The sequence below is a fragment of the Vombatus ursinus genome, unplaced genomic scaffold, assembly GCF_900497805.2.
Source record: "Vombatus ursinus unplaced genomic scaffold, bare-nosed wombat genome assembly UNPS02014973.1, whole genome shotgun sequence".
NCBI classification, from domain to species: Eukaryota; Metazoa; Chordata; class Mammalia; order Diprotodontia; family Vombatidae; genus Vombatus; species Vombatus ursinus.
In genome coordinates, this window is record NW_020954751.1 from 10,193,217 (window position 1) to 10,220,292 (window position 27,076).

General features: G+C 34.7%; 1 protein-coding gene across 2 annotated transcripts in view; it reads left to right on the forward strand.

The window, feature by feature from the left end:
- Positions 1-26,143, forward strand: part of EFR3A (EFR3 homolog A) — a 163,023-nt gene extending 136,880 nt beyond the window's left edge. For both annotated transcript variants that reach the window (XM_027845506.1, XM_027845507.1), the window contains 5 exons: positions 6,476-6,567; positions 10,907-10,955; positions 13,405-13,508; positions 21,451-21,500; positions 23,289-26,143. In XM_027845506.1, the coding sequence (XP_027701307.1) occupies positions 6,476-6,567; positions 10,907-10,955; positions 13,405-13,508; positions 21,451-21,500; positions 23,289-23,394 (401 nt within the window). In that variant the 3' untranslated portion in view covers positions 23,395-26,143. The remainder of the gene's footprint in view (positions 1-6,475; positions 6,568-10,906; positions 10,956-13,404; positions 13,509-21,450; positions 21,501-23,288) is intronic.
- Positions 26,144-27,076: the final 933 nt, after the last annotated feature.

Consider the following 27,076-nt stretch of genomic DNA (forward strand, 5'->3'; position numbering starts at 1 on the left):
TTGGCGTGGGTCCTCTACTTCCTCAGATGCCATGAGGCTCTAAGTCTGTTGCCTATCTAAGGGGAAAAATAGCTTAGAAATCAAGTTCAGTTGCAAAATATTATTGAGGAGTGGAACAAAGGGATAAATTAAGGACATTTACGGTGGTTTGAGCCTCTGGTAATTAATAAATAGCTAGTATAAAGCAATTGTAATAGAGATTCCATTGAAATAGACAAGTCATGGATGGGTACCAATATTAAGGATAAGTTGTAGGAGGCACATACAGCCTCCCTGTAATAAAATATACATTGTTATTTTGGACAAGTAGTGCTTAAGGTGATGTGATGTAGTATAAATAAATGAAATTATCCTTTGGGGAGAAAAATGGGATTCGCTGGATCTTTACTGAAAGATGAAGGCTAGGTAGAGAAGATCTCTATATAGATATGATAGTTAAAGCTATGAAAAAAAAAACAGTAGAGTGGTCAATTTAATAGAGAAAAGAATAACACCGAGGCTACGGGAACACATTATTTACAAAGTATCAGGAAGAAAAGAACTTTAAAAATGAGAAATGAGATAAGTAAGTAATTCAGAAAGTTGAAAATATAGTTCAGGTAGAGTTTAGTGATTCAGAAGCACAAGGAAGGGAGAATTTCCAAGAAAAAAGGTTAATCACTAATCTCAAATGCCATGAGGTCAGAGAGGATGAGAGCTAGAAAACTTAAGTGAGAGGGAAGTTATTAGTAAATTCAAGGGTGCAGTTTTGCTAATGTGTGGTTGCAAGATGTTAAAGGGTTGGTAGTACTAAGGGCAAAGAACTGGATATATGCTAAATTTTCAAAAGGTTTGGCAACAAACGTGAGGTTGAGTTTAGATATGATCACCTTTGGTAGTAGTGCAAAAAATGTCCCTAGTGGCAATGGGGAAAAGGTGGCAGTATCCATTCATATGTTTGGTTGTTCATAAGTAAAAGATGGTATACAGTGGTTAAAAACCGCATGTAACACAGAGGTCACTTTTTTAAGATTTTGGTTTCCTTGTTAAGATTTAATTTTTAGATTTAGTCATGTCAAGGAATATTAAGGGCAATTAGGTGGTGCAGTGAATAGAGTCCTGTGCCTGGAGTCAGGAAGACTCATCTTGAGTTCAAGTCGGGCCTCAGACACTTACTAGCTGTGTGACCTTGGGCAAATAACTTCACCTTTTTTGCCTCAGTTTCCTCATCTGTAAAATGAGCTAGAGAAGAAAATGGTAAATCACTCCAGCATCCAAGAAAACTCCAAAATGGGGTCACGAAGAGTTGGACATGACTGAAAAACAGCTGAACAACAACATGTCAAGGCACTCATTAATACTAGAGCAGTTATGTTACTATCCTTCTTTGCCAGATTCTAGTTCAGTCATACTGGATAATTCTCATAAAACATTACTGTAAGTCTGAATGTAAAACACTTCCCTTCCAATGGAAATATTGATTATAAACTTAACTATTCAAAGTTAGGTAGATACTTTTTTATAAAAAGCCAGATAAAACCATTTAATAGCATATAAGAACCAACTGTTGCATTAAACCATACATGAGAGTAATATAAATACTTTCACCCCTCACCTGAGTGAAGAAAAATAAACACGAGCTAGCTCTTGAGTTCCCTAATGTGAACACATCTTACTTATAACATTTAAGTGTTCTTTCATTAACATTTTTTGAGGCCTCAGTTTTTAACAACAACAAAAATAATAGCTAATGTTATATAGTGGCTACTATGCACTTGGTGCTATGCCTATTACTTTACAGATATTATCTCATGTGATCCTCACAAAGACCCTATGATGTCGGTGCTAATATTATATCTAGTTTACAGATGAGGAAATTGAGGCAGAGTTTAAATGACTTGCCTAGGGTCGAATAGCGAGTAAGCGTCTATGGCTGGGTAAGCGTCTATGGCTGGACTTGTACTTGGGTCTTCCTGACTCTAAGCGCAGCACTCTATACATTGTGCTTCCTAGTTTCCCCTGTTTATAACATCATTTTCACCTACATCTTTTCTCATGTTGAATATTTTTGTTTTTAAGGCTATGAAAAATGAATCCTTTTTATTACAAAATCTAGTAAAAATATTTTTTAGTTTAGGATCCCCTCCATATATACCCCTTAGTCAAAAAGAATGTAAATACATATTTTGGATATACTGTATTTTCTTCTGTGGAGGTAAAATTTAGTTTTCATCTCAATAGTTTTCCTGTTAAATTGTAAATCTTAGATTTTTATTTGCAGCTAAATAACTATTTTATAAAGTTGCACAGAAGGGATAATGTATATATAATTTAACTTTCTAATTAGCTCTGTATTATAATCTCAACCAAGAATTTTGTTGAGTGGCTTTATCCACTACTAAGCTAGTTTTCTTCTTAGTTCATTTGCAAGTTTAGTCATTAGCTAAAGTAACTTTTATAGTTACTTAAAAATACATATGTGTATATATGTGTAAGATGCATTAGTTATGTAATGTGTATTATACACAGGTACACAAGGTGGCAGCAAAGTATTGTTAAAAGCAGTGAGTTCTAGGTCTCAATACTATTTCTGAAAGTTAGGTCATAGTAATATATTTTTAAAGAAGAAAAAGGTGAACACGAGGGTGTACCTTTATACTTAGTGAATGTCTAAAACACTGCACTGAGGAATGAAAAAAATAAAATGGTCATTTACAGAATAAAAGATGGTCTTGTTGAACTTGAAGTAGTGATGCAAAACATCTTGGGAAAATGACTTTTTTTTTTATACTGAGGATGGAAAGCCCAAGTGACTCCTAATTAATGCCATCGGAATTCTTTGCAATTTAGTAAGGAGTAAGGTAGTTCCCAGAAAATATATTAAACTGACATTTTAATGATCTTCGAAAAATAGGAATAGGATCAAGCTGGCTAATGTGGGGAGTGTTTTCTGTTGGATGCAATCAGTGGGAAAGTGTGTACTTTGGGGAGCCTATTTACTTTTATGGAAGTGTTGAATTGTGTGCTACTTATTTTTATACTTGGACCTTTCCTCATTTTATGCCTTGTCAATAGATAGATTATTATATAATAGTTACCAGCCACAGTTGTAACAAAAGTTAATCATGAAATGTATTTTTAAAACATTTTTTTTTCTTTTCCTAGGTGAAAAGAATAAGGTTTAAAAATAAAACAGCAGAGGTTCCCATTCAGTTTTTTTGGTTTGTTTTTTGCCCCTTTCATAGCCTTTTTTTTGAGGTTCTCTGGCTTTTCTTTACCCTATTTGTACTTATATTGACTAGTTTGCTAAAAAAAAAAAGTCCCTCATACTGTTCTTTTTCTGTTCTTTCTTCAAGTTGCCACCTCTTATCTAAAATTAGGATTTTGGTGGGTGGTATTTGTTTTTGGTTTTTGGTTGAGGGAGAAATTGTGGGTGGAGTTCATCAATTTTTTCTAACTGATTTGGAAATCCCTTTTAGTAGGATATGTTGTGAATAATACTTCATTACTTACTGACAGGTCTTAATTCTTATGAGTCTTATTAAGTATAGGTCATGAATAGAGACTATAAACAAGTTATAGAATGATTAAAAAGCTTTGGACACAGAGGCAGCTAGGTGGCGCAGTGGATAGACCACTGGTCCTGGAGTCAGGAGGATCTGAGTTCAAATCCAGTCTCAGACCAGACCTGTGTGACCCTGGGGAAGTCACATAACCCCAATTGCCTCACAAAAAGAATAAAAGAAAAAAAACTTTGGACACAGATTTATCCAGTCTCTTTTAGGATCAGCTTTTACAAATACAGTGATTTTCAGTCATTAACATTATAGTGCATAGAAATGACATAAAGACAGATTGAAAGGCCAGATTTAACTGTAAGAATCTTCCTCAGAAGATCAAGGGGATGATTTAAATTGGAGTCCTTTGATAAGGTAACATGAAATGCTTATCACAGTGTAACTAACAAATATTTCTTCACTGCACCTTAATTCATTTAACTAAGAAATATGTATTGATTAGCCTATTAAATGAAAGATACAAGTGGATGCTATGGTAATATAGAGTTGTCCATCAGTGGACCAGCATTATATGCCAGGCAGTGTACTGCATGCTGTAGACTTAAAAAAAATTAAATAGTCTCTGCCCTCAAGGAATTTACATTCTATTGGGGGAGACAGTATATAAGACTATAAAGAAAAATGATATTTACGCTAGCCTTTGAAGTATGTATAGAATTTCACTTGGTAGAGATGGGGGTACGTTCTAGATAAGGAAAAAAAGAAAGAAGGAAAAAAACATGGTCCCTGTCCTCAAGGAACTCACATTGTAAAATGAAATAGTTACGTGCATATAGGGCTCGTATAGATTGGATGGAACACAGCCTGAGAGGAGAGGGCTTAAGTATTCTCTGGGGTTTTTTTTTGACTTTTCCTTTTGCTCAGAATAATATCCTTTCTATCCTTACTATTTCAATCAGTTAATCAACATGTATTAATTGCTTACTGTGTTTAGAAAGAGGATATGACCCCTGCAAAGGAGACATAGGAGGTTTTTTAAGGAGAGATCATCTCTTTCTGTCCTGTGCCTAAACATCATTACCAGAGCTTTTGCTGGAGGAACAGTTTGTTCTAGTATGAGCTGGACCTTTGAAATCCCTTCCAACTCTGATTCTCTGAGGTACAAAGAAGCAGGGTAATTCTATTGTTTCAACCAAAAGAAGAGAGAAATGGTCATCACTTTTCATGCTGCCAATATGAAAAGGATCATAGAATTTAGTAGGTAGGAGGTCATTTTTGACTTTCAAAAAACAATTCAGAAGAGTGATGGAAGTGAAAAATCAACATATAACTGGTTAAAATAAACGTAAATAATTGCAACTTGTTGAACAAATGCGTGTATTTAACAAGCATATTTAAACTATTGAATCTTCAAGAAGTTTGACTGATGAGAAAAGAAAGAAACTAGGGTGGTAGGTAGAGAGCCCCATGAGAGTCAATGGGAACCAATTGCATTGAACCAGAGAGGCAAACATGTACATGTATAGCTAAATATAAAACACATTCAGAGTAAGTGGAAAATAACCTTGGAGATACTGAATAATTGACTGTTTCCCATCTTTGTGCCTCTGTCAAGTATACCACCAGTGATTAGATTCTCTGCAGTACCCAGGATTGGGTGAATATGATTGGTGAAGGCTGGACTCTGTGAAAAAGACTGATATATTCAGAAAAGTTAATTAAAACAATCAAAGCTGAAAATGAGGCTTATAATTTTTACTGTCAGTCCTGAGAAACTTAGATGACATTTGATTTCATGCAAAAAAGGGGGGAGAAAAAACTCTGAAATTTTCATCTAGATTTGAGTAATATGTAAAAATCTTAATGCAGTGTTTCCCTTCTCCAGTTCACTTCATAATTAAGAAATTTCTAGATTTCACATTAACAGAATAGTTAATGTTGACTAGTGGCTAAAGCTAATAAATGTCAAAAATAATATGACAGTAATGAAGTAAAGGCAAGGTAAAAAAAAAAAAAGTACCCCCTAGAAGGGAAGGGACTAGTTACTGAGGGGATAAGATAATTCAAGGTTTCCTGGAGAAGGATTTTAAGAGGTAGAGGTAAAGGAAGGAAAGCATACAAGGCATGAGGAACAGCCGTTACAAAGGCACAGCATTAAGAGATGAAGTTCTGTGTATGAAGAATAACAAATAGGCCAGCAAAACTGGATTGTAAGAAGATTGTAAAGGCAGCAAGGGACCATGTTGTGAAGAACTTTATGTGCTACATAGAGCAGTTTGTTTTTGATCTTAGAGGTAATAGGCAATCACTGGAGTATGTTAAGTAGGGAGTTGACATGGTCAGGCCCACATTTTCTAAAAATTACTGTAGGAGTTGTGTGGAGGACAGATTGGAATAGAGGGAAAGTTGAGACAGAAAGGGCAATTAATAGTCTTGTAGTAGTTAAGATGAAAAGTATTTAGGGGCAAAGTCCTTGCAGTAAACAAAGTAAGAGTTGATGAAGACTTGCTCTGTGTTAGTGGCTTTGTGAGTGAAGAGAAAGCTTTTTATATAAGGTATGTTGTAGAAAAAGAAATGACAGTGAGAGTGAGGAGCTAAAGATTACGCTAACTTTGCAAACCTGGATTACTAGAAGGATGGTGGTGCCTTCAATAGCAATAGGAAAGTAAAGAAAAGGGATGGGTTTAAGGGGAGAAAATAATGAAATCTGTTTTGGAAATAGATAAGGTATGTGTTTGTAGATACGATAATAAGCCAATGTGGAGGAAATACATTAAAAACTAGAGGAAAGGGGATGATGAAGGCCAAAGCTGCTAACTCACCACTTTTTAACTAAATATATTCTTGAACTTTCTTTTTCATATTTTCTGTAGGTAGAGAATGTTGGTACTCTTTTTTTTAAGTACCAAAAACAACATCAAAAATAAGAATTGAATTTTGTTTGTGATGGAAAAAAAATTATAGATTTTTTTTTCTAGATGAAGATCGACTTTCCAGACGAAAGAGCATTGTGGACACTGTATCCATTCAGGTGGATATTTTACCAGGCAACAACCCTGTTGCAGATGTGGTAAGTTATTGAAAGTTAACCTGGGAACTTTGTTTTGAGGCAGTCATTATTTTTATCATTTTTTTCCCCCAGTGCACCTAAATAGAGAATTACCAATGTATGCCAACTCAACTTATACTTTAAATAAAAGTCATTAAAATTACTTAGGCTTAAACCTTTTAATGTTGCAAAGTAGTTTTATGCATTTGTATTGCATAGTTTAATTTTTTTAAATACCTTTTGTTTTTACAATACTATAATTTCCCAATAAGTCTTTCTCTATTCCTTCTCCAGTCAGTAAAGTCTTACTTTATGATAAAGAAATAAAATATAAAGAGGGAGAAAAAAAGCAGTTCAGCAAAACTAATTGGCATGTTAGTCACTTCCAACTATAGAGATATAGATACACACATACATACATACTGCATGTGTACATACATACATATATGTATACATACATACAGATATATAGAGAGGGCCCTACTTCCATAGTGAAGTGGATCTAGATATCTCTTCTTTGGGATCAAGCTTAGATAAGACATGACTGATATAATTCTTTTTACTATACTTAGCCCATCAATTCAGTTGTATACTTTTTAGAGTATACTTCTCTGCTAAAGCAGTTTAAACTTTATAGCTGTGCCATGATATCAAAGAGAAATCTTGTGATCTCGTAGGATAAATTCATAATATCATAGCCATTGAGACTGTACTAATAAATAAAGTGTTGTACATAAAACATATATAATTAACATATCAGATCATTTTATTACGCATTTAACATTTTATTAAACATTAAACATTTTATTCAACATTTATTGAACACAGATAGAATTATTCCATGTGGTCAAGGTAACACATTTAGTGGAATTTTCCACTGATGAAAAATTATAACTTTGACTTCAGTGTAATCAAATAACCCTCAAAAGCCCTTAGTCCAGATTATTTAGAAATTGACTTATTTGAAATAATTATCTCAGTACTTGCCCACTGTTTTGGAGAATACAACAACCCCGCTATGTGACTCCTGGATTTTCAACCATTCACTTATGCTTAGTCATCCATTTAAGCAAATCGTAATAGTCAAGTAGGAATAGCAGCTGTCAAAATCTTCTCTCCATTTTTATGCAAAAATGTGTTACATCTTTAAAAAAATTGTTTACCTCCTCTTGAGATACCTTGTTGTTCATTTATGCAAACTAAAGCATTGAAAGGGTATGTATCAAAACATGGAAGGACATCATCTAAAATCACTTCTCACGTTACCATGTGGCAACTGCCAGATCTTGAGGTTTCCTGATAGTTGATTTTTGTAGGGCAGCAGTGGTTGGTTTGTATTATCTGTACTGCTTTCACTAAGCAGAAGTAGTCAGTGACTGGCTTAAATCTTATTCTGGTGTCTCTGTCTGGCATTGACATGATTTTTGAAAGCCATGCCAATGAAGAGCAAGCTCTGCCAGGTCCTGCCAACTGGGAAATATTCTATATAGAGTCGCTGTAATGGATAGTTAAGTCTGTCATCCAAACACCAACCTAGTTCAGGAAGAACTTACCAGGCTGACAACAGAGTGATAATTTTTTTTTTTTTTGATGAAACTATCAACTCTTAAAAATGCTCTACCATATCATAGAGGGGTTGTGATCTGCCTCAGTGATGTATTTCCAAGTATTAAAATGAGACTTGAGAGTATCAAGGGCAATTTATGATATTACCTAATTGGATTTAGTCAGAAATCTCCTCTGTCCTCTCCACGTGAAGATTTTTCTGCTTTAAAGCCAGTAGTAACTTAATCTCCCTTTAATAGTTGTAGCAATTAATATCTCTTCTTTGGTGTTTGGTTGCTACTGTTCACCTCTTTTGGATCATTTACTTTTTAAACTTAGGTCTTCATATATAATAGGTTTTATTTTTAAGTCAAATATAAAGTCATCTTATGAAACATTCTTCATATTTAATTTTTAATTACTACTTTTCATAGAACTACTTTTTATATATAGCATTTAGTGATGTTACTGAATCTGTAAATTGAGCTGAGAAGTTCATTTCATAGAGATATTGCATGAAATATTCACGTGGGGGGAAGGTACTTCATTGTTTTTAAGCAGAAGATGAATTTTACATTAAAAGGTGTTTATTACCATATGTTCCCATTTGAAGCTCCTGTACTGCAAACTTGGTTCTGTATTGCTACAGTAAAGGCAAACAAGTCTCATCCAGGGCATCTGAATAGTCGAATATACTACAGTATTAGATTCAGCTGAGCCCAACTCCAGCTTCAAACTTATTCACCAGGACAGCATTCAACATAACACATATTGGAAATGTTTGCTCTAATACAAGGTAACAGTGCAGAGTTTCCAGCTAGGCAATAAATATCAACATTTTAAAACCATAGAAAAGGGGAAATAGATGGATTCTGAAACTAGATTGGTAAGCTTGTTCTTTATGCCTTGCAAAATTCTAGAATGGATTTGTGAGCATTTAAAAGAAATATAGCTGATCACTAGGAGTTAGTATGGGCTTAGTAAGAATAAAGCCTACCAAACTGACATCATATTCTTATACTAATATATCTTGATTTTTACAGGATATTTAATAAAATGCCTTTCTGTGTCCTTATAGACAAGATAGTTTTCCTTACACAGTCTAGGACCCCTGGCCTACTTGCTATTCCCCCTATATGACCCACTTCTAGGCCTCTGCACACACCCCTGTACTCAGAGTGTTCTCCCTCCTCACATCTGCCTCACCAGAATTCCAAGCCTTTTTCAAGGGTCACCAGTGCTTTCATGATCCCTTCTGTTGTTAGGACTTGCCCATTCTCTCCTCTGCCCTCCTTGCAAAAAAAAAAAAATTCCCTTTGTATATGTTTTGTGTTGAGAGTAAGTATAACTTAGTAACTACTGATCTCGACTTGGGCCGAAACCTCGTCACGTAGTCCCAACAGTTACAGGATTCTATATTTCTCCTAAAAGCATACGAAGGTCTGCTTTACGATGAATATAGAAATAACAAAAATTGTATCATTTGCATTTTTTTAATCAGAATGGATAAACAGCTAGCCTCAGAATCAGGATGGCCTAGATTCAAATCTTGCCTCTGACACAAACTGGCTATGTTGCCTTTGGCTGTCACTTAGTCTTTCAGTGCTCCAGCAAACTCTTTGACTGAAAATTACAGAACAGCTGTTAGTCTGCAGTGGTAGAGAAAGTTTCGTTATGAGTTAACTTCCTTTACTAATCAACAGTCAGATCTATACCTATAATATTAAAGATAAGATGAATCATGGGCCTGCCTTCTGTCCTTCAGTTATGTTGAAGAATACATGGAATTAGAGAGATCTTTGCTTAACCGTACTCACCCATTTGTAATTTGGGGGTTTGGATGTCTTAATTGTGCTTGTTAAAGTCACTTAGGAGTCGTCTGGATGAAGAGGGAATGGTAAGCAAGGTAGGCATAACGAAGAGCACTCATAGGCTGAACTGTGCCACCTTTTTGGGAACTCTTACCCTTGTCACTTGGTTTTGAGACTACAGTTCCTTCAAGGAGATGGCTAGAGAGGAGATGCCAGTTTGGGCAATTCACCAGATCTTTTCCCAACATTAGACTTAAATGGTTTGCCCAGGAAGAGAGTTCTTTGAGCTAAAAGTACGCCAGTATTTACTTAGAGGACATAAGGGTCCTTTGGGAGAAGATGAGGTAGACAGAACTAAAAGTATTGTAACAAATGGTGATGAATCTCTTCTGGACTAAACTGGAGAGTGGAGGCAAGTGAAATGAGATTTAAAAGAAGTAGGGAAGCTCTAAGTATGAGAACTGCAGGAGAAAGCAAGAGTACCAAGAGGAGCCACTGCTTCATCTCTATGTATTGGAATGCTTTGGCTTTAAAAGCTTGTTCTGCCCTTAGGGAACATCATATTAATTAAAAGAAAAAAAACAAAAAAACTTTTAGAACTCTACTTTGATTCTTCTGGTCATCTTTGAGACACCTTATGTGTTGCAGCAGTAGTCAGTGATTGTAAATACACACACACACACACAAAGGCATTCTGTGCCAGACATAGAAAACCTCCAATCAATTTATCTTATGCACTAAATTGCATTTTTTTTTTTACTAACCATGTGAGCTTTCCATTTACAATGAAGTTTCCTTATTAAAAAAAAGGCTATTGCTACAAGCAGTTTTTAAATAAATTCTCTAGCTTCTCTTTTGCTCTTTATGGCATTGTGTAATTTAAGAAAAGGAAAAGAAGAAAAAAAAACCTTGAATATTGTGAGATCACTTATCACTAGATTGCATTGATATTTATAGCTGTCTCTTCTACAACTGATTTCTGCTTAAATGATTTTTTTTTCCAGGTCACTGCCACTGAAGAAATAACCTTTGAAGCGTTGAAAAAAGCAATTGGTGAGATTTGGAGAATATTTATTTTATCTAGTAATTTTTTTTTTTTTTTGGTGAGGCAATTGGTATTAAGTCACTTGCCCGGGGTCACACAGCTAGTAAGTGTCAAGTGTCTGAGGCTATTTAGTAATTTTTTAAACTCAACTTTTTGTTGATCCTTGTTTTAGATATCAGAATTTGTCAAGTCATTTGAGTTGTGTCCAACTCTGTGCCCTTACGTGCTCGACCTAGCTGCCTTTAGGTGTCAGAAGAAAGAAGCAAAAAGTGCAATTTTAATTTCTTGTTAGACATAGAGGTGATTTGAAGCTACATTGTTTGAGCCTCTTAAATTATTTTCTCAACATGGGAAGGTTTTCCCATGGTGACTTTTTGATAAAAAGTTATTAAAATATTTTCCATTGATAGTAGTACTAATAATAAGTAGTGTTTATGTAGCATTTTAAAGTTTACCAAGTGACTGAGCATTTATCTCATTTAATCCTCATAACCCAATGTAGGAGTAGGGATATTTATTCCCATAATAGTGAGGTTAAATTACTCTTTCTATTTTACGTAAGAGAAACTTGAGACTTATAGTGACTTGCCCATGATAATACAGCTAACAAATGTCAGGTTTGGATTTCACCCTATCTAAATATACCTGATTTTAAGTTTAGTACTCCTTTTATCGTACCACACTGCGTCCAAGTAAGCTACCAGTTACCAAGAGGTCATACTTCTAACAGCTCTGTAACAAAGTCATGATTCCATGAGTAAATAAAAACAGAGCTCTGAAAAAAAAAAACAAAAATGAAACAAAGCAGTGGTACCAAGGTCCATTCCTGCAGTCTTCAGGAGAGCCATGGACCCACCATCAGAGTGAGATGGGAACTTTGAACTGTGAATAAACATTAATAGCATTAGAAGCAGTAAGGACTGGATTGTTGTTCAGTCGTTTCAGTCATGTCTGACTCTTCATGACCCCATTTGAGGTTTTCTTGGCAAAAATACTGGAGTGGTTTGCCATTTTCTTCTTTAGATCATTTTACAGATGAGGAAACTGAGGCAAACAGGGTTTAGTGACTTGGCAAGGGTCACATAGCTAGTAAGTGTCTGAGGCCAAATTTGAACTCGGGAAGATGAGTTATCCTGACATCAGGGCTAGTACTGTATCCCCTGTGTCACCTAGCTGCATGTAGGGACTGGATACATAGAAGAAATAGCTAATATTGGAAGAGAGAAGAAAATAGAGGCACTGGGGAATAAATAGTCCTTTATACCTCATTAGTTTCTAAGGGTATCATTATATTAAAAAATATTGTACAATGCAGATTAATGAGGACCCCAAATAATTCAGAAAAGATTAAATTAGGTTCAGCACCATTTAAGGAATGAAAAATTATAATGTATTAATACATTTTAAGTTTTCTATTCAGAACTAATTATTTTTTTAAATCAATGCTTAATGGAATATACTTACAAGTACACTTTACTACTCTCTGCCTCATTTTTCTCATTTTACAAATGAGAATAATAAAAACCTAATTTCCAGGGTTATTGAGGAAAAAATGAAATCCTATTGGTAAAGCACTTTGCAAAACTTAAAGCGGTATCTCAATGCTAGCTATCATTATTATTGGGACCGGTAGGTGGCACGATAGACAGAGTTAGTACTTACTGTGTGACAAGTCACTTAAACCTCTTTGCTTCAGTTTCCTCATCTGTAAAATGAGTTGGAGAAGGAAATGGCAAACCACTCCTGTATTCTGCCCAGAAAACTACAAATGGGGTCAGAAAGAGTTGGACAGGACTGAAAAACAACTTGAAAAAATCATTATTAGCTATTATTACCTCTAAAACTGAGATAAGAATTTAACCTGCATAGTGAAGCATAACTATAAATAGATTCCATTACAGTGGTCAAAAAATTCATCACTAATTTGGTTAGTCTACTGATACCTTTACAGTGTGAAGAAATCTAAAGTAAAGGCCCACAGCAAGATCATTTGATCCCCATGAAGTATTTAAGGGAATCTATACACAAAACTCCCACAGTATGAGAAGTGGGGATGAATTACCATCTATACTGATGGAGGGGATACGCACACCTCTGAGATCACAGGTCTGTTGGATTGTAATTGTATGTAAATGTCTATGCATTTTGTAGACAGAGACCAGAAATGTAAGCCTGACACAGGTGTGAGGACTTAATATCCAAATGTCCTTATTCTTAGTCTACCATTTCATCTAACAGCCTTTCTAAATATGTTTCTATGCTTAGGTTGTAATCAACTAGAAATTTCAAGAATGTTATGTATGTCATTCTTTGTTCTCAGCCCCCAGTTTTAAATCAGTGTAGCTTTTAATACTCATCATGTAAATCATTTGGAGTTTTTAAGGGAAATTTATTGCTATTGAAAGTGCTTTTTAAGGTAACAGGCTTGTAACTTAATCCATTTTCATATTTTTAAAGATACCAATGGAATGGAAGAACAAGAGAAAGAGAAGAGACGTCTTGTGATAGAGAAGTTTCAGAAAGCACCTTTTGAAGAAATCGCAGCACAGTGTGAATCCAAAGTGAGCACTCATGTGGTTTGGCATTATGGCAGAATCTTGTTTTTATTAAATAGGACCCAAGTAGTTTTTGTTTTTTTAAGTAGTATTCAAGAGAAACAAAAATGATAAATTCCAAATGGAGCTGCTGAAACTGCAGAGAAACAAGTCTGCTTTAAGTTTTGCTGTAGAACTAATTAACACCTCTTAGAGGTATAACATAAAGACTTCACAAGAGAAGACACAAAGCCTAGTAAAAGATGCCCAAAGAACAAAATGCAAGCTTGTTTCTCAATCTTGATTCATTTAGGGATAAAAGACATGCCAATTAAATTGTTATAGTTGATGATTTGTGAACTTATTTTCTCTTGTGAAATAATTATTTCCTGATTGAACTCTTAAACTCTAGACAGGTTGACAAAACACCAGGAAATATCCCCAAGCGTCTGAAAGCTCTGTCAATAAATAGTTATGTAATGGTGTAAGCTGATCTAATAATATTGCAGTTCAGAGATTGTTGTAAGGAAATCGCTTCATAAACCCTAAAGTCCTATAAAAATGTGAATTATTGGTGGTGGTGATAATCATGATTCAAGTCTTATCTCTGACACATTCTAGCTCTGTGACCCTGGGCAAGTCAGGTAGTCCTTAGAGAAGCTGCCAATCTGAATCAGAGAAGTTTCTCGTAGGGAGCTTACTTTACTGGAGAATTCACAGGCTTGCTCCAGAATAGTAATAATTATAGTAATAATTGATATCTGGCCCTTGTTTTGATAATAATGTACACAATGGCTAATAGTCTTCCACTTCCAGGAAAAGGCATACTTCACTCCTTCAGACTGCACTACTTAGGGGACATGGAAATTGTTTCATTATTGAAAACTAATTATTTTTTAATTTTTTAAAATGAATTTCTTATATTTTTTGTATCATTGATAAAATTACTAAATAGGAAATGCATCTAGTGCATATGGCAGAAACACACATATTTTCATTGTCCTGGGTTGCCATAGACCCTCAGAAAAGCGTCACCAATCAGCCAGCTTGCTGGTGATGGGCGTTTACACAGTCAGCTAGCTTGGACCTCTGCTGTCCTAATCTTCAGTAACCCAGGGTCACCTCTGCTGAAGAAAAAAATATTAATAACATATATTCTATGTTTTAGACACAAGTCTGCCAAAATAATTTTATTTAATCTAACATTATTCTACATGTCTATCCTAGAGAGAGATATGTCCTAACTGATATAACCTACATGAACCCCTTCTCCCCACCTTGTTCTTAGATATGACTTTCTACCCCAAGCTCCAGGACTGTTAGCTAGCATTTATAGGGGTCTTGAAAAAGTTGTAATAAATTAAAATACTGTTTGGATTAGCATTCCAGAATAGTCCCTATTTAATTCCTTCCTTGACCTCTCTAGAGTTGAAGTCTTTCTTGCCTTTGATCAGTATCTTAATCTTTCAATGCAAAAAAGAACACTGCCCTTAGGTAATCATGCTACCAGTCAATTAAGACTGGGTGGGGAAGGGAGTGCAAAATGTATGATCTTTTCTAGGTAAGTGTTAAATTTGGTTATCGTCCTTAATACATTCCCTGAGAAAAGCCTTCTACACATTTTCAAGCAGCGAAGAGTCTGGAAAGAATTTAGCCTAGAAAAAATATTATTTCTCAATATTTTCACTTGAACTAAAAAGGTTTTTAACATATCCACACTTCCATATTATGATGCAATGTTGGACATCAGAGTAGGATTTCATGGATGACTTCATTTTTCCTTGGGATTTTGACAGTCCATATAACAAACATTTGAAATGACCCTCTATCCTGTGTAGCCCACTTGACTTCTACTGTAATGGTAGAAGAGGATGCTAAGAATCACATAATCTTTAGACTGTCAATAAATTTTAATTTTATTATTGGCACACTAAATCTGATATTCTTGTAAGTGACCAATGATTGGATGTATTATTAGAGAATATTCTTGTTATTAATGAAATAGAAGAAAAGAGTTTCAGCTAAGTGAAAGGAAACATATTTGTTAATATTGCTTATACTTACATTGCCAGAGATGAAGTGGTAGTGAAATTCTATGAAATTCTTTATCAGATCCTCTAATTTAAATTAACTATTCTCTGATACTTAATGACTTCAACACAAAAGATGAGGATGGAGAAAAAAAGAAACAATTAGGAATGAGAATGGTCAAAGATTTCTACAGAAACTTCACATCTTTATATGATTAACACTTTCTTTGATCTAAGAATTTGGTTGGTGTTGGAATTGGCAAACCAAGTAATTTTAAGAAGAACAAAGTATTCTGTTTTTGCAGGAAAAAGCTTGTTATTGATTTGTCAACCCTTATGACAAACCTTTATGACAAACACCTGAGTTATTTGCTAGAGAAATGACTGCCAAAGGTAATGCCAAGTTAAAAATATAAAGTCATTTATAAAATCTTATGAAGAAAGATGATGGATAAGAAGTATCATTTCATAAAGCAGAGATACAATAGAGATGAAAAACTATTTAAAGAAAACTTGGCAAGATACCCAACTAAGCAAAGTGATCCTATAGGGCATTTCAGGATAAAAGAGAATTGAAAGAGAATTAAAAACAGAAGAGAAATGATAAAGATTTTTAAAAATCAGTATATCAAACTGTTTTCTCCATCAAGGCCAAAGAAACCACCTCACATTGGCTCGAACTTTGTGGTCCTGAATGTGTTTGTAAAATAGTAGAAAAGGTAGTAAAGAGGGCAAAGATGGAAAAATCAGCTGAATTGGGTTAAGTGTACATAAAGGATGTCTGTGCTATAGATAACAATTGTGAGGATATTGAATGAGTGACATTCAGTGTTTCTGAAGGAGAGGAAGATACCAGAATGATGGAGAAAATTGCAGTACTTAATATGGAGGAAAAGTGAGCTAGAGAGCTTCAATAACTACTGAATCATATGCCTCCTCTTCTGTCTGCACAAAATCTTTAAGATGCCCCAAATCTTTGAGAATCGTTTATACATGAAATGAAAGTATCCTCATTGAGCACATTAATAATGAACACGGAGACTTTTAGAAGTAATATTTTACAATGGGCTATATCTTCTACTATTTAACAACTAACAGAAAGATGTAGAGCCCCTTTTATTGTTTTTTGATTACAAAAAAGTCTTTGATTTGGTATAACAAAATACCACTATACTAGCACTTTTATAAAGATGCCTTCTTTCTGTACATTAAAATCATTCAAGATTCCTTGGAAGATGCAACAATAAAAATGACCCTCTGATCATAAACGTCAGGTAAAGCAAAATAAGGAGATATGTAATGCTAAAGGTGTTTGCCACTGCAATGATGGAGATTGAGTTTCTGTGAATAGTGAGGTACCCCAAATGCTCCCATTTATGGGTAATATTGTGCTTCTTGCATTAAGCTCCTCCTGTAATATTGCAGAGCCTTTTGGAAGACATCTCAAAGGAGTTTGGCCTCTGTCCAAACTGGAAAGAACAATTAGATAAAGAAAATCTGTTGCCCAGATTTCAATGTTCATTTTGATAGACAACCTATGCAAGGGTTCTTAAACTAATTTTTTATCATGCGCTCCTTTGTCAATCTGGTGAAGCCTGTAGTTGCCTGCTCAGGAAAATGTTTTTAAGTAATTGAAATCTAAATTGCCTGAAATCTAGCTGTGGATCCCCAGGGAACTGTGAACGTCAGATTAAGAACCACTGTTGTAGAGTTTGTTCCTCAATATGTATATTTGGGGCAAACAGTACAGGTGGACAATGAGTTGAACCCATAGTTCAATAAGAGAATAGACTGGATTGCTTCTTTCCAGGAAATTGTAACGCTTCCTTAATGACCTTGTGCATCTCATGAAAAAGGTCTTTTTTAAAAAATACTAGCATTCTACCCACATTGCTCTGTAACAGTGAAATATGGAAGATAACTGTCTCTGAAGAAATAAAAATGAATATTATTTAGAGGGCAGTTGAGAGGTGAAGGAGAGTGTGTGTGTGTGTGTGTACATTTATACATGTGTTTATGTGTACATATATGTACAACATATAAACAATGCTAGACTGAAAAGACCAGAATTAAAGATGTCATCAAGGAATTTTGGAAGGAAGGAAAGAGGCTGGGTGAATGATGATAGCAGGCGATTAAAGGTGGACGGTCGTAGTGTTCCATTGGTACTCTCACAGGGCCAGGAAAAATCAAGGACATGGGTGGATCCCCCTCCTCCAGAGGGGTGTGAAAGTTCACTTGAAGGTTAACATCAAAAAATCTAAGATCTTAGCAACTGGTCCCATCACTGCTTGGTGGAGAGAGAGAAGTGGAAGCAGTATCAGATTTTCTATTCTCGAGCTCAAAGATCACTGCAGATAGTAATTGTAGTCAGGAAATTAAAAGACACTTGCTCCTTGGAAAGAAAGTTATAGCAAATCTGGACAGCATACTAAGAAGCATAGACCTCACCTTTCCAACAAACGTGCATATGGTCGAAGCTATGGTGTTTCCAGTAGTGCTGTATGGCTGTCAGAGTTGGTCTATAAGCAAAGCTGAGTGCTGCAGAATTGACGCTTTCAAATTGTGGTTCTAGAGAAGACTTTTGAGAATTCCTTGGATAGCAAGAAGATCATATTAATCAATACTCAAAGAAATTAATTCAGACTGTTCTTTGAAAGGACAAATATTGAAGCTTAAATACTTTGACCATGTAATGAGAAGACGGGACTAATTGGAAAAGACCCCGATGTTGGGAAGAATTGAAGACAAAAGGTAAAGGGACGGCAGAAGATGAGAGGGACAGATAGTGTCTTGGAAACAACAAACATGAATTTAAACAGACTTTGAGAGATAATGGAGGATAGAAAGACTTGATGTGCTATGCATGTTCCATGAAGTGCAGAGTCAGACACAACTGAATGACTGAACAAAAACAAAAAAGATGAGTATTTGGAAGGTCAGATTGCAACACTAAGTTGTTATTTGCATAGATCAAACAGATTTGAATTTATGAGTTTCATTTTTATTTCATGAAATGTATATTTTCACTTTTATATCGTGAAGTAATATTCCTGTTAGAATGGGATTCTGTATGCAGCATTTTGCTATGTAAATGGCCCCCAAATTTTAAACATTTATAGATCATAGGAGTGTTATACATTATATAGTTCAAACCCTTGATTTTACAGATGAATTAGATTCAGCATGGTATACTTAATTCAGCAAACATGAAATTCCTATTATATACACAGTACTATATGTGGTGAGAGAACAGGGAATATATATATAGGTAGAATTTTAAGTGTTCAAATCACTTGTTCTTTATTGTATATGAGACTTTGGCCAATTTACTGACCTCTTTGGGTAACAGTTTCTTTTTTTTTTAATTTTGATTTATCAATAATCACTTCCATAAGCTTTTGAGTTCCAAATTTTTCTCCCCCTCCCTTCCCCCCCCTCCCCAAGACTTCGTGCAATCTGATATAGGCTTTACATATACATTCCTATTAAACATATTTTCACATTAGTGATGTTGTAAGGAAGAATTAGAACCAATAGGAGGAACCACAAGAAAGAGGAAACAAAACAAAACAGAAGAAAAAAAATAGTAAATAGTATGCTTCGATCTGCATTCAAACTCCATAGTTCTTTCTTTGGATGTGGATAGCATTTTCCATCATGAGACTTTTGGAGATGTCTTAGGTCCTTGCATTGCTGAGAAGGGCTAAGTCTATCAAAGTTAGTCATTGCACAACGTGGCTGTTGCTGTGTACAGTGTTCTCCTGGTTCTGCTCACTTCACTCAGCAACAGTCCATACAAGTCTTTCCAGGTTTTCTGAAGTCTTCCTGCTCATCATTTCTTATAGCACAATGGTATTCCATTACATTCATATACCGCAACTTGTTCAGCCATTCCCCAATTGATGGGCATCCCCTCAATTTCCAATTCTTTGTCATCACAAAAAGAGCTGCTATGAATATTGTTGTACATGTAGGTCTTTTTCCAAATTGTGTGATCTCTTTGGGATACAGCCCTGCAAGTGTTGTTGCTGGAACAAAGGGTGTGCACAGTTTTATAGCCCTTTGGGCATAGTTCCACATTGCTCTTCAAAATGGTTGAATCATTTCACAATTTCAACAGCAATGCATTAGTGTTCCACTTTTCCCACGTCTTCTCCAGCATGTATCATTTGCCTGTTTTGTCCTCTTGGCCAATCTGATAAGTGTGATGTGGTACCTCAGAGTTGTTTGATTTGCATTTCTCTACTCAATAGTGATTTAGAGCATTTTTTCATATGAGTATAGATAGCTTTAATTTCTTCATCTGAGAACTGCCTGTTCATATCCTTTGAGCGTTTGCAATTGGGGAATGACTTGTATTCTTATTAAATTTGACTTAGTTCTCTGTGTATTTTAGAAGTGAGGGTCTCAGTTTCTTAATTAAAAATTAGGGATTACACAAGATGATCTCTAGGATCCCTTCCAGCACTAGATGAAATTAAGATAATTGAATCCCAATGAGGTCAGATAACTTGCTGAAAGTGATATAACAACTTTTTTATGTAGACTAGAACTAGAATTTTTTACTTGGCTAGAATTCATATCATTGACTCCCAGACAAGTGTTCTTTCTAATATATTTTTAATTTACTTTCTTGAAGTTATTGCTTGACATTATTGCATACTTAAAGGGAAGAAAGGAAAGGAAATTTCCTAATTGTAATTTTTTACTTTAAACCTGTTTAGTGAAAGCAACTTATATTTTCATGCAGTAATTCACTTGTTAATTTCAGCTTTATACACATCAATTATAAAGATTTTATTTGACTGATACTACTATAGTTTAATTTTCAGAATTCAAATTGAAATGAAATCCAGAGGCTACATTGTAAGATCCATACCTCAACAAGAAATCTTTTTACAGTATCTCTGATACGTTATTATCTAGCCTATCAGTTACCACTATTTTTTTTTAACAATTTTTTTTAAATTTTGCTAGGCAGTGGGGTTAAGTGACTTGTCCAGGGTCATACAGTTAGTGAGTGTCAAGTGTCTGAGGCTGGATTTGAACTCAGGTCCTCCTGACTTCAGGACCAGTGCTCTATCCACTGCACCATTTAGCTGCCCCTAGTTACCACTATTTTGGAGGAAATTCTCAACATTCCAAGATATCCAATTCCACTTTTACAAATACCTACTTTTAATGAAGTTTTCCCTACAGTAAGCCTGAATTTGCCTTTTTGCAAATCATAACCATTGCTCCTTGTTGTATCTTGTGGAGCCACACGTAATAAGTTATCATCAAAACATTTATATGGTAGGTAATATGTTTCCTAATAACACTGAGGTGTAGGTACTATAGGTACTATTTTACCAATGAGAAAACTGAGAGGTTAAATTACTTGCAGCCATTAACTTGCACACAGTATTGGAAGTCAGAGTGAAACCCAAGTCTTCTCTCTGCCAGTTCAGCGCTCTACTACACAGCAGTATTCCCCATGATAGCCCTTCAAATTCTAGAAAAGAGCTATTATATTTCCATTAAGTCTTCTATTTTCTAAGCTAAATAATTTCGGTCTCTTCAGTCCTCCCATCACATGATCACTGAGCTCTGTACCTTCCTGATTGCCCTTCTCTGGATACTCATCAGCTTATCAGTGACAGTTGTAAAGTATGGACTTGGTTATTTCTTTATTCTGATTGTGTTGAATAGTACTTAAATTGCATTGGCTCACAGTCATGCTGAATGTTACGATACCTGTATATGTAGAGAAACCAGAAAAGACTTTGGAAACCTCAGCGATTCATCATTTACAAATCGATATTTGGACTGATGGGCTTAGTGGCTAAATCTTATTGTTTTGTATTAGGCTTCATGATGCAAATCATTGGGAAAACGTTCAGCTCTGTTTAGCTTTTTTAATGTTCTTTTCTCCATTATTCTCTTTCCCCTCATAGGCAAATTTTCTTCATGATAGACTTGCACAAATATTGGAGCTTACCATACGGTAAGGATTTATGAATGTAAAACCTTGATGGGATTGACTAATTCTTCTTTGAGAGAAATTATGGCAAGTTGATTTTAAACAGTTGTGGTAACATTTAAGGAAATGAAAGTCAGCATTTTCTTCTAGAGTAAATATTTTTTTTCTCCATTTCGCCGTCCCACTTTCTTATGTACAAAATTGTCCTGAAGAAACAGACCAGCAGACAGCTGCCTCTGTGCTTTTTTTTTTCTTTTTCATGATGTTTGAAAAAACTTGGGGGACTCACTAGGTTGTAAAGGTGATTGTTACCAAAGACCGTAGTGTCACATTACCCACTACAGGACTTTAGCATGTTCAGAGTAAATATTTATTCAAATAACCGATTTTTGAGGGGAAGTACCTTATCTAACATTGCCTCAGTTGGTGCACCAGTTGGAACATTTTTATTTTAACTTTGTTCTTTAACGTGCTGTGTGTTTACCCATAAATTTCTGAAAGGTACCATTTTAAAATAGTGATTGTGTGCTTGTACCAAAGTAATGTAATGTTAAGTTTAGCTAACTGCTGATTGACCTTGAATCTAAATAGAAGCAGTGACTTGATCTATTGAATACATACAAAAATCTTAATTTAATATAAATAGGTCTCTTACAGCAGTGAACCACAAATCAGTTGGAAAAAAGGTGGAAGGGAAATAATTTAGCACCACATAGACATTACAGATTGATCTGTGTGGCGTTAGTTTGAGAGGGATGAAATAAAATCATAGCATTTATGTTTCATACTACCTTGTCAATCCCTGGCCTGTTGTGATTTGTAAATCTGTTTTCTGTTATGCTAAAATAGCCTCAGATTTCTTACATAGCTTTTGTGTCTACTTTTGATAGTTTTTTTTTTTCTGTTTCCTTCGGTATAAATGGCATGTTTATCAAATTTGCGGATATCACAAAGCTAAAAGGTCTAGCTGATAACCCAGATTCATGAGTTTTCCAGAGTGTTTTACATGTGTATTCTCATTTTTTCCACACTGTAGGATTCCAGAAAATCAAGTTCTCAAGGACAGAATAGGGGAGATATAACTTAACACAAGAAAGTCAACTTAAGTTTAACTTCCATTTAGTTGATTTCAAATTCAATATGAGTCAGAAATGTGACCTTCTTGGTTGGAATTATTATATCGTCTTTTTAGGTGCTGTGTAGCACAACTCCTTCATACCTTGTATACTTTTTTAAGGTCCTATAGCATTCCAGAATTTTCTGAAATTACAAACTGCATGCTAGCCTATAACAAAAGTTCAGCAATTTTGCTTTCTTGCTCATCTATCCTTTCTTCATATTTTCCATACCCTCCTACTTTGCAAAATAACCATATTTCTTATATTTTCCATTCCCCTTTTCCTGCTCTTCTGTGACAGATATTCTGTTAATTTTTGGAGGACCAACTTAAGCTTCTCGCCTTCATGGAATAAGTAACTTTTTTTTAACCTTATTGTTTAGTAAATAGTGCACCAGCACTTCCAGTGTTGCTGAAGCTCAGCAAGCCAAAATGCTATTTTTTTTTTAAAAAGCATAAGTCATTATTCAGTTCTGACCTGGAGTGTTTAGACTTGAATTTAGGATTGAAGTTTAGTATGATAAGTTGGCAAGTAATACCATCTCCCCTCCCCCCCTCCCCCGGGCAAACATCACATTCCCTGTAACCTAATTGGGGAGGCCATGTCAGTAATATATTTGAAAATAGAATTCTCTGAAAAAAAGAAAGCCAATTTTAAATATACCTGCTACTGATGCCTTTTTTTTCTTTTACAGTCCACCTCCGAGTCCATCAGGAACACTGACCTTTACATCTGGAAATACCCAGTACCAGTCTGTCCCAGTTTATGAGATGAAGTTTCCAGATCTCTGTGTGTATTGAGTCTTATGGAGTCTGCTGAATCATATTTAGTTTAAAGTTGAAAATCAAGGCTTAAAAGCAGGTTTTAGGGTTAATTTGCTTCATCCCAGTTAACATATTTATTCAAAATAATTATGGAACTAAAGTTGAACCAGTTGATTGCTTGCCAGAGCAAATTAGACATTTTTAAACTGTATTCTCTTAAGTACATTGGAGCATACAGATTTGTCATGTCAATTTGTTTGAATTCCCTATTGGTTTTAAAAGTTGAGCAAGTGAGATTTTTTTCATATTGTTCTAGAGCACATTTTAAACTTTTCATAAATGCTCATTTCAAAAGCAAGTTTTTATTTTTTTCAAATTCTTAAAGGACATTTACAAACATACAGAGTATATATAGTGTACTTCATAAGCTTATACAGCACTGTTTTAGCAGGAATGACTTTAGCTTCTTGTTGCATAGAATAGCAAAGAAATATATTTGCTCACAGTCCTGGAGGCTCATATTTGGTGGCTTTTTCTCCAGTGCTTTAGATTAAGTTGTTAAAAACCACCATTGCTTATTCACAGTAACAAATTACATTTGTGTGATAGTGTTCAAAGACTGTGATACAAAAAATAACATACTTTTACAAATCTGGTACTGCTGTACTGTGTTTTCTGCTAAAAGTTTAACTGTTCTGCTTGAGAAGTGTGAAGCTTCCTCTTAGAGCACCAAACTGTGCAATATTTTTCAAATCATAGATGTATATATAGTTTACGGGCCATGCTTTGAAATTGCAGTCATATTTTGCTATGGCTCCATTAATTGAGAGAGATATATTTAGTATAGAAAGATGTTTTTAAGAAGTTAATAGTTTGTGAATTCGTAAATACAAAAAATGATAATTCTGTACATTTCTCTAAATAGTATATTAATTTAAATTTTCAGTACCATTTTACATATTGATTATTTTTTAATCAATCCTATAATTTCATCATTCCCAGATGTTGATTTTAAGTTCATTTTGTAAGATTTGAACCGAAAGTACCCATGTATATCTGGGGTTTTTTTAGAATTACCTTAGACTACCCTGTGGTTTTACAGAACAAGTGTGCTGAATTTCATAGGTTTATATGTCTGCTAATATCAGTGCTACGGTTTGTGCACACTGACTTGCTTTTGATAGTATTTTCTTAAAATGGTAGGTATTTTGGTGAATTCCTTGGCACTAGGTGTTAATAAACACTTTTTCTCTTCATGGTCCATTTTGAAATTCTCTTCAGAAGATTAAAAATCATCTGTTCCACAGTCCAGTACCTTGAGTGGAAGATTTTTCAGCCTACATTGCCATTTACATGAAGCAGCATAAGCATCTCAAAAGCTAAAAGGAACTTAATATTTTCTTTTAGAAAATTGTAATTAAGTGTTTGTGTGAATTTGTGTGTATTATTTAGGCTCTGCTTGAAACAGGAAAAATGAGCTATAAGCAAAGTCACTGTAAAATCTTTTCAGTTTATAAACCAAAATAATGGTTTCCCTTGATTCTTTTTGGAAGTATAGTAGTGCATGCTCCATGTTGTAATCAGTTAAACCTATGAAATGACACATTGAAACAAGATAGAATGTTCTCAAAAGTAACTGTTTTTCCCGTTAACAGGGCACTCACAGTTGTAGACAACAAAATAGCCTATCTAATATTCTTTTGGGGTTTTTGCTGCTACAACTTGACACCCTGCTCAAACAAGAATTTTTGCATCAATATGCCTATTTTTGTCCTGTTTTCTCACTTTGATTTTCTTTTTAAGGTAAGATATTTTTTGCCCTACATTCCTTTTTTTAAGAATCTAAATGGGGGGACAGAATGCAGAACAATCATCATCCACTCGGATGCCATTTTATAAATTAACACTGTGTGCTTTTGTATGAAAAAAAGAAATATAATTTAGTAATCTATGAAAATATGAAATTAAGAATGTATTTTCATTTGCATTCATGCAATATACAAGCTGCTGTACATATTTTCTTGTTTTGGGAAATTTAAGTTTTCTGCATGTCTTGATCGCATGTACCCTGGGAAATGTAATTGGCTTTTATTGCAGCTTTCACTTAATCTGTTCATAAATTGCTGATTTGAGTTTTCCTCAGTTTAACCACAGTAGACTGCTTTAATCCTTGATCACTGACCTGACTCTGTTGACTGTAAGTTCTGAGAATGGATATTTTCTTTCATTTATTTCTTGTGTCACAGGAACACCACAGGTACATGTGTATATGTCCTTAGGCTTTTGGAGACTGAGAGTATGGGATTTGTCCACTATCTGATTGTGTTGATTTTTTTTTCTGTAGGTATTAAGTAAAATAAACTGTTAAGTATTCTATTTTAATGTACACAGTTGTTTTGTATCATTTCACTCTTCTTAAACAGTTCTAGTACTTAGACTATACAGTGTGTACGCTTGGCCTCTAGTACCTGGTGGCTGTTTCATTAAAGTTTGTCACGTGGAGTCCAATGAATTTTGTATGTGTTTGAGTTTTGCTTTGAATTTTTTCCACACTTACTGTATTTTATATTAATAGTAAATTTTGCTTGTTAGTCCAAGATAAGATAAGCCCCATTTCCAGAAGTAAGACTCATCTCTTGCTGTTGTAGATATGGAAATGAGACTATTTTATCTTGTTTTATCCGTGCTGGCATATTCTGTACTAAATGTAATGAATCCAGTTTCATGAAAGATAAGGATACACTGTGTGATACACATGTAAGCAATAAAACAAACAAAAAGTCAAGTAGTCATGTTATTTGCAGTTTTATAGCAAGTATTGCTGTGAGTGTGTATTTAGAAAATATTTTCAAGTGAAACCAAACGACTTTTCCATCATCTATTCTTATATACTTAAGAATATTCAGAACTATAATTGAAAGTATAGTTACATAAGTTTTAGCCTGCCTTTTGTTAAAAGTTATATCTTATATGTAATATTCTGTTTTGTTTTTAAATTATAGATGATGAATTGTATGTTTGACTTTGACATGAGTCTTACTGGTATCACTTTTTTATAACTCTATTTGAGAGACCTTAAGTGCTAAGCTTGAAAGAACAATCTGAACTAAGATGGAACATCATTTTAGCCACATTTCAGAAATATGTTTCTCCATTAGGAAGTCTTTCACTTAAACCTTTGGATGGGATCACAAGGTTGCAGGTAGTCTTGTCATCTGAGCATAGACCTAAATCTGTATGTATCTGATTTATGATTCTGAATTTGTTCACTGATTGTCCTAAGCTGTGACTCAATCACTTAACTTTTTAGATTATTGTAGTCGCCTCCTTCACAGCCCTGATACTCCCTATAGTATCTGTGACTTTTTTATGAATTTCATCTAACAGATGACATTTTTATGACAAGTCATAGAAAAGTAAAATCCATGAACCTCATTTTACAAATGAGAGAAAGAAATAATGATTAAAGTTAGTGTATTAATGTAGAAATGGTGTTGGAAGAAATTGGGTTCAAATTCTACCTGTAAAACTTACTGTTCACACATAATGGTGGATTCCCTGGGTCTTCAAGCTGGAGCTGGATGACATTTTTTTTTCTTTTTGAGTATATTGTGAAGGGAGATTCTTACTGGGGCATGGGTTGGACCAGGTGGCTCCTGAGGTCTCTTTCAGTTCCAAGTTTATGGTCTCTCATACCTGTTGGCAACCAGGTGCCTAA